This window comes from Danio rerio, chromosome 11 (assembly GCF_052040795.2).
Source record: "Danio rerio strain M-AB ecotype USA chromosome 11, GRCz13ab, whole genome shotgun sequence".
Classification (NCBI taxonomy): domain Eukaryota; kingdom Metazoa; phylum Chordata; class Actinopteri; order Cypriniformes; family Danionidae; genus Danio; species Danio rerio.
In genome coordinates, this window is record NC_141031.1 from 41,322,501 (window position 1) to 41,336,444 (window position 13,944).

Here is a 13,944-nt window from a genome sequence, read left to right on the forward strand (position 1 = left end):
GTTTCAGTTCATTTTACGTACAGTAAGTAGTTTGAACAAGCAACAAAAATAATTTTTGAGTAAAAAAATGATAGTTATATTTTTTCCAATTGAATTCAAATGATTCTTTTTAACCCAATGGTTTGGTTTGTCAATTTTTGACCCACTACACTGAAAAAAATTATTCAAACTTGATTCCTTGAATTTACTCAACTTTTTTACGTTAAGTGGTTGTAAACATTTTATTTGTGTTGAATTTAAACAAACAAATTAAGTTAAACATTATTAAACTTAATTTGTTTGTTTAAATTTAACACAAATAAATTGTTTGCAACAGTTCTGCATGCAACACTGTTTTCAGTGTATTGGGTTACAACAACCAAGCATTTTTTATAGTGTAATAAACTCAATAAATCCAAAGAAACCATAAATTCAAGTGGTCTACACTAAAAAAAATACTTGTGTTACTTGTTAAAACTAATTATTTAAAATGAGCTGAAACAAAAATTCTTGAGCATTTTTGGACAACTTAGGGTGCTTTCACACCTGCCTTATTTAGTTCGGTTGAATGGAACTAGAGTTGATTTTCTCTTTTGGTGCAGTTTGTTTGGGCAGGTGTGAATGTAGCAATCGTACTCGAGTTCGCACCAAAAGCAGACCAGAAAAGCATACAAAGACTTCATTGAAGAGATGGTCACAGAATGCTTTTAAATGAACCCTGGAGCAGTAATATACAGTATAATAGCGTTGGTAATATTTCTGGAAGATGACCATGTCGCAGGTCTCGAAATGTATAGTTTGTCTAAAGTGATGTATACAAACTACATATACTGTATGTATGTATACTATGAGCAGGGATACAATCAGCCAGAGCAGTCGTACCTCCATAGTAAAAAGCAAAATTTTGTCTTTGCCGGTTTGTTTACTTGAGGGAGTTCATTGGCATTTTCCCGAATGTTAATTCTGACCAATCGATAAGCAGTTCAGGAAATACGTTCAATAACATCTTGCCAATAAGCAATGTGAATTTCGTCACATGACTGCATTTTGGTTCTTTTCACCTGGTTCAGGCCAAAGCAATCAGTGTGGTGTGAAAAGGACCCGAAGTTGGTAGAAAACGCGACAGTGTATCATGTATTGCCCTTGGTCCGGACCAAATGAACCGAAGATGTGAAAGCACCCTTAATTGCTTTATCTTCAATCCACTTAAATTTGTAAAATTTATTTAGTTAACTTCATTTGTGTTGGTACAGCATAAAGGGATGGTGTGGAGCCCAGCCTATTTACAGTGTATAACCACCAGTACTTGTTAATATTCATAAAACAACAGTGATTTTAGCTTTACGCTTTTAGTTTATCCAACAACAAGAACCCTGCCGAGTTAAAAATACAGTTGAATCTGTTTTTAATCATCAAAACATTATTATTTTTATTTTGCATGCATTCAGGGATCTGCAATGGATACATACGATGTTGCCTTAAAAAAAACAGACATCACACATAGCAGCTGCCTACATTTTGGATGCAATAAAATGCTGTCTTTGTTGCTAGTTCAAGTTTCAGAAAGCACTAACATCCGCCTCTCGGTCCTTGTAGATATTTATGTTCCAGCTCCTTCGCGGTTTATCATATTGTCATAAGAGGAAGATTCTCCACCGGGACCTGAAGCCTCAGAATCTGCTCATTAATGACAAGGGAGAACTCAAGCTGGCAGACTTTGGTGAGGCTTTTTTTCCCCTGAATATTCACAGATGCGTTTACTTTGGTGTGCCGTACAAAGACTATCTGGCTTGTTTTTTTAGCGCATTACCCAGCAGCGCTTTCCCATGTGACTCCCCATTTTAGTTCAGCTCTTGGCTCTGATTCTGGGTTAGCCGGCAACGTTTGTTCATCGCTGTAATCTAGCTGTGTTATCTTTGCTTGTTAAGGTTTGGCCAGAGCGAAATCGGTCCCGACAAAAACCTATTCGAACGAGGTGGTGACCTTGTGGTATCGACCCCCTGATGTTCTGCTGGGATCCACTGAATACTCCACACCCATAGACATGTGGTAAGAAGATTCTCCCATAATCCTCGGCTGGAAAACACTGAACATAATGGTGCTACAGTATGGCGCTGGTCACAGTGTGTATGTTACTATGTTATGAAAGCATGAAACTCAATACATGTGAATATGCAATGCTAAGACTATAAAAGAAAGTCAAATATAGGCCCTTAATATGATATTTAAAAAAAAAACTAAAGCATATTTAGGCATTTTGCATGAGCCAGATTTAAAAGTCGGATTTTATCCATGTAAATTAATGTTTTAAAATTACAATTAGACACAAAAACATTGGGGATACGTTGAGTTACAATTCACACAATTAACAAACTATTAACTTTAAGACTTTTAGCTTGCTAAACTATTAACTGTTCATAGTTATTAAGGTAGTAGCTGGGTATAGGTATTGGGAGGGATTAGGAAATGTAAAAGATAATTGATTTATTTGATCTTTGCCATGATGACAGTAAATAATATTTGACTAGATATTTTTTAAGACACTTCTATACAGCTTAAAGTGACATTTAAAGGCTTAACTAGATTAATTAGGTTAACTAGGCAGGTTAGGGTAATTAGGCAAGTTATTGTATAACAATGGTTTGTTCTGTAGACTATTGAAAAAATAAGGGGCTAATAATTTTGACCTTGAAATTGTGTTTTAATTTTTTTTATTTTAGCCAAAATAAAACAAATAAGACTTATCAGACATACTGCAAAAGTTTCCTTGCTCTGTTAAACATCATTTGGGATGTAACATTAAAAAAATTCAAAGGGGGCTAAAAATTCTGACTTCAACTGTATATATAGAGCAGGGGTCACCAAACTTGTTCCTGGAGGGCCGGTGTCCTGCAGATTTTAGCTCCAACCCTAATCAAACACACCTGGACAAGCTAATCAAGGTCTCACTAGGTATACTTGAATCATCCAGGCAGGTGTGTTGAGGCAAGCTGGAGCTAAATCCTGCAGGGACATCGGCCCTCCAGGACCGAGATTGATGACCCCTGATATAGAGAAAAAAGTGTTTCTACAGGTGGTTTTTTAAGCCCACTCACCTGTGTGAAGCACACTTTATAAATGCACAATGTTTTTGTTTTGGTTTTTAAAGACATATGGAGTGACTTTAAGAAAGTGTCTGATGCAAATGTGCAAAACTGGTGCAAGTGTTGGTTAAAGAGTCAGAGAGATAAAAGAGTGTGTTTTCTACAGGTGGTTTGTCAAGCCCACTGTGTGAGGGACACTCAGAATTACTTATAAAAAGTTACTATTTTAATAATAGGCAGGTAATAAGCAGTAGAACCATGAATTGTGACTTAAAACGCCAGCCACATTTGTTTAATTTGTTTAACAATGCATTATTGAAGCATTTGCAGGGATTAGATTTGAGTGAAATGTATTGTTGTTTTACTAAGAAGCATAAATATGCTCATTATGAAAACATATGCACTTAATGGGTTAAAAATTTTAAATTGTTTACATAAATTGTAAGAAATTGAGCAATTTAAATAAGAGAACTTGTGTGATTTAATTTAATTACATTTTATTTATTTATTTATTTAGCAACTAAATCAGGAATCAGTTTATTGTTATTTATAGATATAACTCCATAATAGATAATGATATTATTTATATCTCTTTATTTGAATTATTTTTTTATCAGACTCAAATTTCCATAATTAAATGCATTTCTTGCGATGAATTATTTAAAACCGTTTCATCCGTAAAAAAAAAAAAAAATTATATTAGATTAAATGTATGAAATTAGTTTACATTAGGTTTAATGGTGATAAAGAAATCACTGAATTATAACTATTGTATAAATCTCATTCTTAATAGTATGTTATTCTTATTTGTTAGTTACACATGACTGACATTAAATCAGTTTGGTAAATCTCTGTATTCCAAACGGATAAAATTGTCCAATTAAAACACAAAAATCTTAATATAAATATTACCTCAATATAGTCTCTACTTATATATATACATGTATGTAACTTATATATATATGTATGTAACTTATATATATGTATGTAACATATATATATGTATGTATGTGTGTGTATATATATATATGTGTGTGTGTGTGTGTGTGTGTGTGTGTGTGTGTGTGTGTGTGTGTGTGTGTGTGTGTGTGTGTGTGTGTGTGTGTGTGTATATATCCATTCATATATATTCAAGTCCTGATCAGGAGGTAATGTTTCGAAGTCTGAAACCGCGTGATCGGGCCCGATTTCCGATCACGTGATTAGATCTGGACGTACCTAATATTCTCAATATATCTCTAAATATTTATAATGAGAAATCTTCATTTGACTGAACATTTTTAGCTTTTACAGCTCTCAAGCACATTACATTTCACTCCATTAATTCATCACGTCACGTCAACAGCTCTAAATGAATGGGTTCACCTAACCTTTTGCTTTTGGGGGCATTATGGGGAAGAAAACAAAAATCCCATTTATGAACTTTATGAACTAATACATCAAACTGCCTTTTGATCATGCCAAAGAGCTCTTGACTGTTGCTCAGTCCTCCAGAAGAAACATTAAGTTAGAAAATTGAATTCTGTCTTTCCTGACACAACCTTTTAACGTCACCCGCGCTCCTCGGGCAACCTTGGATAGCTGACACGGACTCGGCGGCTTGCTTTTTTTAAAGCTAAGCCGCCCTGTTCGATAAAAAAAAAAACGCCGTTGTGTTTAATCCTTAGGATTAGTCCAGTGGGCTAATCAATCGGAGCGTGACAGCAGCCACATGTGTCTTTCCCGTATCTCCAGCTCACAGCTTTCCTGAAACTCCCCTCCAGTCGAGCACACGTCAAACTGTGACAGGAGACGCCATATCTAAAACATCTGTGACAGCCCTGATCTGATATATATTCAAATCAGGTCTGCTTGCTTCGTTTCAAAGCTTTAGCGTATAGAAGAACAGCACAGAAATTAAGATTTAAGATTAGTAAGATGCTGCTGGTATCATATTTTCTTGTTGAGATTAATTGCTGAGACTTTCATAACGATATAAGGTATTATTGTGATATAGCAGCAAAAAAAGATTAGTTTAACATAGCGGTGCACAATATAATTTAAGCATGGATATCACAATGTGCGTTTCCGTAATAGTCAATCGCAGGATTAGGTTCATTATCAAATATTTAGCCGGCAGCTAGGTCTCTGCAACTCTCACATGGTCGCCCAATGAAGCTAAGCAGGGCTGCGCCTGGTCAATACCTGGATGGGAGACCACATGGGATAGCTAGGTTGTTGCCGGAAGTGGTGTTAGTGAGACCAGCAGGGGGTGCTCAACCCCTGTATATTAATGGGACTGTCTTTTGGATGAGATGCTAAACCGAGCTCCCAACTCTCTGTGGTCATTAAAAATAGCAGGATGTTCTTCGAAAAAGGGTAGGGGTTTAACGCCGGCATTTGCCCAATGGCCTCTGTCCATTATGGCCTCCTAACCCTCCCCATATCATAATTGGCTTCATCACTCAGTCTCCTCCCTCTCCACCAATCAGCTGGTGTGCTATCTGACGTAATAATCTGCCATCAAGTCATCCCAAAAATGTCTAAAGGGCTTTGAGTGTCCAGAAAAGTGCTACATAAATTAATTATATTAAGATATAATTATTCTTAAATGATTATTCTTTAAATTGTTTATAGAATGATAGCCATGTTGTCATGTGTTTGATTGTTCAATTTCTGTCCCTGAATACTGTTAGACTCCGCAGAAACCCAAAAACAGATTGTTTATTTAATTTTTTATCTCCGCTATGTTGTATTTATAAATGCTTGTAAGTTTTTGTAATTATGCACATGCACTGCATAGAAAAAGACTTGATCCTCCCAACCTAAACAGATGAAATATTTTCAAATAGAGTGACTCAGCTCTTCTCAAACTGCATTGAATTCTCAGATCTGTGAAATGATATTCATATTGCAATATATAATCGCAGGAAAACTAAAGTATGGCCCAACTACAGCACTACTTTAACAGGTATTAGTGTACTTAGTTTAAGTACTTAGTGTTTTGCTTTATTATGAATGCACTTTTAGAGTAAATAAATGCTTTTCAAAAGCATCAAATGCTCATCTAACAGATATAAATCCACGTTTGTTCCAGAAGCCATAAGGCTTTATAAGCTTCAATTTTCAGCAATACGGAATATTTTTGTACGTTGTGTTTTTTAGCAGTATTATTACATTTTTGTTAAGGGTGTCAAAATTAATTGTTTGTTCGGTGTGCCGCAATGCAGACGAGGACAATTCGGTATTGGTTCAGTAATAATCATAACCGGCTATTGTGTAGTGAAATCATTTATGTCAAATGCTCTATATTGCGGTAGCTTAATATGGGGAGGGAGGCTTAAAACACTCCAACTACCTAAAAACACAGAAACTGTGCACAATTAACTGTGTGTGTGTGTTTGCTGGACAGTCTTTTACTGACACTTACAGCAGAAGCTCCTGTTTCACTATTATGGAGAAACTGAAAGTAAACTCCATCTCTCTCTGTGGACCTTTGACTTGCTTTCGTGAGGTAAAGTTTCCTCTCCTCTGGGCTATTACATCAATACTTCTAGATACTGACACGAGCTTGTCTGCAGAGCGTGTTTTCTCCTCCGAGTCTGTCATGGATCAGCTGTAATCGCCGCTGCCGTTTATCAATGTCACTCATCGGTGAACAGTGCCAGAGTGTTAGAGCCAATAGCAGCCCTTTCTGTTGAGCATGTGACCAGTCATAGGGGTTTAAGAAAGAACTCGCTAGGCAGGGCACAAAAAGCAAGCGGGATATTTATATTTGTTTATCTGCTATAAATGCTCATGTAGTTCTGTGCATGTACTTGAGTTTTTAAAGGTACTGTTTATATATCTGACTGTTTGTATTAAAGGACAAAAACTGTTTTACAAATAGTTTATATATTTATACATTTTAATAGAAAAATGTAAATATAAAACTGTTTATAGAAAGCATTGTCAATGCACCGAGATATCAAATTGAACTGAATCGATGGCATGATAATCATATCCGAATCGTGAGATCAGTGTAGGTTCACACCTCTAATTTGTGTATCATTATACATCAATTTTGTATTATTTTAACAAGTTATCATGAAGCATGCTGGGATGTGTTATTTAATATTCTTTTTCACATTGTTGTTGTTTTTTTGTTCCGTAATGATGTGACAGCCCTACTTTAATTGACCCTGGCAGAATTAATAAAGTTCTTTAACTTAAAATTAAACTAATTAAATTGCAAAAGGATGATAAAGTAACACTTTACAATAAAGCCTCATTAGTAATCATTAGTTAATGAAATTGAGATCCACAGTGAGAAAAAGCCATATCTTAGTGATGTGTTACAGTTAATTCGATAAATACAACTGAGTTTTATTACTTATTAACTCCATTTAAGAATAACAATTATGACTTTAGCATTTAAACATGTTAATCTGGCCTACGAAATAAAACATTTTGTGACTATTATTAGGCTTTTCGGTGGGTAACTCTGAACAGTGAGCAGTAAACGTGTTAACATCAATTTATTTAACAATTAAAAACATTTATTAATGTTATGTGAAGATAATTTCTTATAGTTAATGCCTAATAATCCATTAAATTCAAAAGTCATAATTTCGTAGGCCAGATTAACATGATAAAATGCTAATGTCTGAATATAAATCACCTATTGAGTCTTTAAGCATTTGGTGCTGTTATGAACAACCACCAATACAAAAATATGAATATTATTACAGACACTAAAGGTTTAAATAATATTAAGTATTCACAGTATTCTGAATTGCACACGATATCAATAATTTGCATGTTCATGATCCTGTTTTATTGAATTATTGATTATCTGGATAGGTCTAATCATAAGTGATGGATGTGTTGTTTCTTCCTTAAGGTACAGTTTTTCTGTTTATTTCTACATTTTTATGCATCCTATGATTTATTCATTTTATAACACTTCTCATAATTAGATTCATCATTATTTATTTATTTTTTCTTTTTAGCTGAAGCGTTTTGTTTTCTGTCATTATAGAAAAAGGCCACCTATTTCGGTTGAGGGAATGTTTACAATATAATCCTGTTGAATTTTCCCTGTACTGAACAAAAATTGCAACAAAAATAATCTTTCACAAAAATAAATAAATAAATGATGGCTGTGTCTGTGTTTACAGGGGTGTGGGGTGTATCCTGTATGAAATGGCGACGGGGCGACCCATGTTTCCTGGATCAACTGTCAAAGAGGAACTACACCTGATATTTCGGCTCATGGGTAGGAGAAATGGTCACACTTAATATTCAGTTCTCGCTATTAGCAAACCATTGGCATTAACTATGTCTGTGGTGTGAATAAGTGTTTGCCCTCTTACTGATTTCTCATGCAAGCAAAATCATGCCGCTTTAAAATGAAGGTTTTCATTAATAAGGGAAAACAAAATAGAAAAGTACATGGCCCTGTCGGAAAAATAACCCCAAGAGCGCAACGACAACTCATGCAAAAGGTCACAAAATGCAGGCCTCACTTGTCTCAGTTTAAGTGAGTGTGAGTGTTCATGACTCCACCATAAGAGACTGGGTTTGCATGCCTCCAAGATGAAAGCCACTGCTTAACAAAAAGAACACTAATCTCAGTTTTGCAAGAAAACATCTTGATGATACACAAAACTTTTGTAAAAACACCCAGTAGACTAACGAGAGAAAACTGAGCTGCCGCTGACCGCATGGAGCTTCCAACATTTTTAAACATGCTATCCTTACACAAACTACCGATTTGACTTTAAAATAACTATAGTCTCGCTTGAAAAACTCTTAAAACTTGATTTTGTGGCATAACTGAGTATTTTCCTAATTTTGCGTATTCCTGTCTGCTATTAACAGTCCTCATTGGTTTCCTGTGCAGCACATACTAGATATGGTAATTATAAACGTTTAGGAGAAGCGCATTTATTTCGAACTGTTATTAAAATCGACTGGAACTATCTGTGCATTTCAACAAAAATAATGCACACCCTCCAGCCAATCAAAATCAAGAATTTCAACAGACCAGGGAAAAAAATGTATATATATATATATATATATATATATATATATATATATATATATATATATATATATATATATATATATATATATATATATATATATATATATATATATATATATATATTATTGCAAATGTCACACCCATAACAGATTTATGGAATTGCTCATATATATATATATATATATATATATATATATATATATATATATATATATATATATATATATATACATATATACATATTAAATACATCAATACATCAACCTATTTTTCATCTACTGACTGAACTTGTAACCAATTATGAGACATGTTGTGAGAAAGCCCACCAAAACAAGTTATTCATACTTCACTGTTATAAACACACAGATTACACCTGAAATCATAGTCCAATCATTGTTTAACACACTGAGCAGTCATGAAAAAGTTAGATAAAACATGGTTAAATCTCAAGACACATCTAAATAATATGTGTAGTAATAATACCTCATGTATATGTGCAGACCAGAATGCATATCAATACCAGGTGTAAATACAGCAAATTAAGTGATTTCATGTTCAACAAAGAGCTCGCTCCAGCAAACAGCTTGCAAACATGACAACCTGTGCGCAAGCTATGCAAAGCCAGCCAAAAGAGTGTGCCAGATAAACAAAATATCATTTTTATGCAACATGTATTAGGTGGTCAGTGAGCGGACTGTGGGTGGGCCGTGGGTGCACCATCTAAGGCTAGATGGTGGTCTAATTATCTCACTGTAGGACACATACTAAAATACTTTCACTTCTTTCCATAACCAGGCACCCCAACTGAGGAGAGCTGGCCTGGAATCACAGCTAATGAGGAATTCAAATCCTACCTGTTTCCTCAGTACCGAGCTCAAGCGCTCATTAATCATGTGCCCAGGTACCGCAGCAACAGCACAGACTCACTGCATGCAGCACCATCAGCTTCTGGAGCCTTGGAGAAAAAAAAAACAAAAAAAAGAGGACTGTGTTTTAGAGACTAAAGCAAATAAGTAAATAATATAATTAAATTATTAAATAAACAAGCCAACAAACAAATGTATTAAAATATTTTATTATTAATTTAATAAGAATTCAACAACAACAACAACAATAATAATAATAATAATAATAATAATAATAATAATAATAATAATAAAAATAAATAACGATGATAATAAATATATATATATATATATATATATAATAATACTATTTATCATTATTATTATTATTATTATTATTATTATTATTATTATTGCTGTTACTAATTGTATTATTTATCTAATATTTTTTGCTATTATTTTATGTTATTACTTTTATTATTATTATTATTATTATTATTATTGTTAATACTAATTTTATTTTAATATCTAATATTTTTACAATTTTTCCATCATTATTACTACTACTACTACTACTACAACTACTACTACTATTACTCATTTCAATATTAATTACCTAATAATATTCTTTTTATTATTAGTATTATTATTATTATTACTTATATAATTGCGCCTGTATAGCCATTTGGGCATAATAAAATATAACAACAAAAACAACAACAACAATAATACTTTTTTGTATATTTTTATATAATTATTAAAGTTCACAAGCAGAAAGGTCAGCCATTAAAATTCTAAATTATTAACAAAACCTCAAGTTTTCTATTAGTCTAATAATAACTTTAAATTACTGTATAAAAAACAACAATTAATATATTGAAATAATAATAAATTATAAAAACACTTATAAGCACTTACCTACTAATCAAAATAGGTTCTAATTAAAATACTAAAACTTATATAATTATTATTATTATTATTGTTGTTGTTGTTATTATTATTATTGTTATTATTAATTATAATAATTATAATAATAATAATTAAAATAATAATAATATTAATTATTATTTTGTATTATTATTATTATCAATAATTATTATTTTTTATTAAGATTATTGTTGTTGTTGTTGTTATAATACTACCAGGGAGTAATAGGCAATGCAAGGCAAGTTTATTTATACAGCACATTTCATACACAGTGGCAATTCAAAGTACTTTACACAAACAGGAATAAAAGAAACAAGCATTAGAAAATAAACACAAATAATATGTCACAAATGGAAACAGCAGAAGATAGTTTTTCCCTATTCCAAAACACGGGTGTATCATATTTTTCTAATTTTACTCTTGGACTTCTCCATTCTGGTGATTAATAATAATAATAATAATAGTAATAATAATAATAATAATAAATAAACCAATAATAGTTATTATTATTATCATCATTGATATCATCAATAATACTACCAGGAAGTAATAATAACAATAATAATAATTATTATTATTATTTTATTTATTTATTTTTTTTTTTTGCCATTAGACTTATCACATTAATATTCATATTTTGTCATGCAAAACCTCAATCGTAAACACAGAAGACGAATTTGCATGCATATAGCTCCTCTGGCTCCTTTAAAACAAAAAAAAACACATCTGCATCTATAAATGACAACAGAGGACTATGTTTTGGAGACTCTGCATGCTATGAATTATAGATGATGAATAATGTGATACATAAGCATGTTGTTTTGTTTTTAGGCTCGACACGGAGGGGATAGACCTTCTCACAGCACTGTTGCTGGTGAGTAAATTAATCTGAAACAAAGAGGCGGATTATTCCTATCTGACCTGGAAGCATGTTTTAAAGCAAGTACGCAAACACAAATGTGAATTATTGGCCACTGCACTGTTTGCATACGCCTGAGAGGATAACGTTTGTGCAGTTCAATGTTTGTCCGATTAAACCAAATGAAAAATTATTCAAGAAGCAATCAATAAACATGTCAAAAGCTAGTTTACATATCGCTTCAGTGCTCAACGGTGAAAGCTTTTGACTTGAATTTGCATGTAATAAATGCATGACTTGTAGAATTTTTTAGAAGTACAAATGTGAATAAAAAATAGTGTTTAAAATGTAAATACTTTAAATAGTAAACTTCTATTATTTAAAAAGGTTTTAACTTTAGCTGCATCGGAGTCGGCAGAGCTAAACAGTCTTCTGATTGGTGGGATTTTTGCACAGGATTATGGGTAATGTAGTTTTACACATTCTGCTATTAAAAATCATTGTTTTAAAAAGAAAAAAAAATAAGTTTGAATGAATGCAAACAGTAGGGTTCAACAAAACAGATGGCTTCTCTGTGGAGAAAATAATCGAGTTTTGCTTCTGGAACCCAACTATAGTGCTCTGTTCCAACTTTAGCTCTATTAATGAACTATATTTAAGTTTACTTTACTGTAATCAGACATCACATAAGTGTAATCGTTTATGTTAAAGGGTTAAAAGTGTGTTATTATTAGTTTTTTCTTTCATTATTCAGTATTTCTCCGTGTACCACTAGAATAAAACCCAGTTGAGAATCACTGCATTACTGTAAACACTCTTGTCCACCTGTTAAGATTAAAATGCGTTATGAACTGTGTGTTTCTTGTTTAAATGATGGGCTGTTATAAATCAAACGCTGTGGTGATGTTACTGTGGTGTAGAGCTGCTACTGTCCGCTGTATGAAAATCCTTTAGATATTTGCACTTATCAACATGAAACGTGTGAATCATGTCAACTGATTTGCTTGCATGGTTGCATTGATGAGGGGGTATACGCAGGGTTTTCGCTGTCATGATTCTCGGACACTTTCATCAGCTGTATCAGCAGAGACTTTCTTTTAAAATATAAGTATTATTCCTGTTTGAGGCATGCTGATATAAACAATATTGCCTTGCTGCTGTTCTGCCATCTGTCATCTTGTGATGGCCTCTTTCATCAGCAGGGTATTTCTATAGTCGGCATCACCGCTGGGTGTGTTTGTGTGTGTGTGTGTGTGTGTGTGTGAGTGTGTTTGTGGGATTTCAAACTATTCTCAGCACATCCCTGCAGGCCTTTGTTTCTGACGTTTGACACAGATTGGCAAATCCTCATATTGCGTAAATCTTTTGTCTTGTGTCATTGGGCCCTCCTTGACAGGCTAAAAATAAAAAAAACAATGATAAAAAAAGAAAAACTTGTGCATAGAGCAGGTATAATATTTTGATGGTCCATTTGAGTATTAGACTGCCTGCTTTATATCTGTTGATACTGCTCCTTCAACAGACATTTAGGTGAAGTTTATTTATAAACTAATTTCGAGAGGATCACATGCTTATGATTGCTTGCAGCTGGTGCCACATTATTCAATTTATGATTCACCAATCAGACGATTTTTAAGCCACTACCAATACTCTAAGTTCCATATAACAGCCATTCTTTGTTTTGAAGAATCTCCCCATCCACCCCTTCTCCTCCTCCTTTCCTAGATTGATGGCACGGTGGCCCAGTGGTTAGCACTGTTGCCTCACAGCAACTGGATCTGGTCCTTACCAAGCCAGCCGATGTTTCTGTGCGGAGTTTACACTTTCTCTCCGTGCTTGCGTGGGTTTCTCCCACCGTCCAAAAACATGCAACTTAAGATAATTGACTAATCCAAATCAGCACCATAGACATGCTCTAAGTAGTTATCTCTTAAGAGCAATCACTATCTGTTCATTAGCTACTACAGCAACGGAATTCTCGAGATCTACCTGAGCTCAAACTCTTCTCTAGCCTTGAAAAGACGATCAGTTGGGATTAGGGATGGGGTTTGGTGGGGGGATTGGTCGGTCGGTCTGTCTGTCAAGTCCAAGTGTGCCGCAAGCCTGCGTTTGAGTGAAGGTCTCGCCGTTAGATCGCCCCCTGGGGGCTGGCTGCAGTACAAGTCATAAAGCCCGCCTCCTCCGTGTTAATGAAGGAGACTTGAGCCCAAATAAAAAAAATTATTACACTTGCAATAAAATGTC

The 13,944-nt window shown here is 33.7% G+C and overlaps 1 protein-coding gene and 1 non-coding gene across 6 annotated transcripts in view; one reads left to right on the top strand and one right to left on the bottom strand.

Annotated features, from left to right (window-relative positions):
• LOC101882875 (uncharacterized) overlaps window positions 1-13,944 on the bottom strand; it is a 287,867-nt gene that overhangs the window by 254,222 nt on the left and 19,701 nt on the right. Inside the window, exon 2 of the transcript XR_015502972.1 lies at window positions 9,924-10,024. This is a non-coding gene — a transcript (uncharacterized LOC101882875). The remainder of the gene's footprint in view (window positions 1-9,923; window positions 10,025-13,944) is intronic.
• The window catches only part of cdk18 (cyclin dependent kinase 18), a 160,788-nt gene that overhangs the window by 127,480 nt on the left and 19,364 nt on the right, over window positions 1-13,944 (top strand). For 3 of the 5 annotated variants that reach the window (XR_015502897.1, XM_087274276.1, XM_087274277.1), the window contains 5 exons: window positions 1,576-1,699; window positions 1,908-2,028; window positions 8,201-8,298; window positions 9,865-9,970; window positions 11,673-11,715. Coding sequence is in view for 2 of the 5 variants with exons in the window: in XM_087274276.1 (XP_087130402.1) it covers window positions 1,576-1,699; window positions 1,908-2,028; window positions 8,201-8,298; window positions 9,865-9,970; window positions 11,673-11,715 (492 nt within the window). In the remaining 3 variants the exon portion in view is untranslated. Of the gene's footprint in view, window positions 1-1,575; window positions 1,700-1,907; window positions 2,591-2,988; window positions 3,742-8,200; window positions 8,299-9,864; window positions 9,971-11,672; window positions 11,716-13,944 lie in introns of those variants that run through there. The other 2 variants (XR_015502898.1, XR_015502899.1) reach the window with 2 other exon arrangements.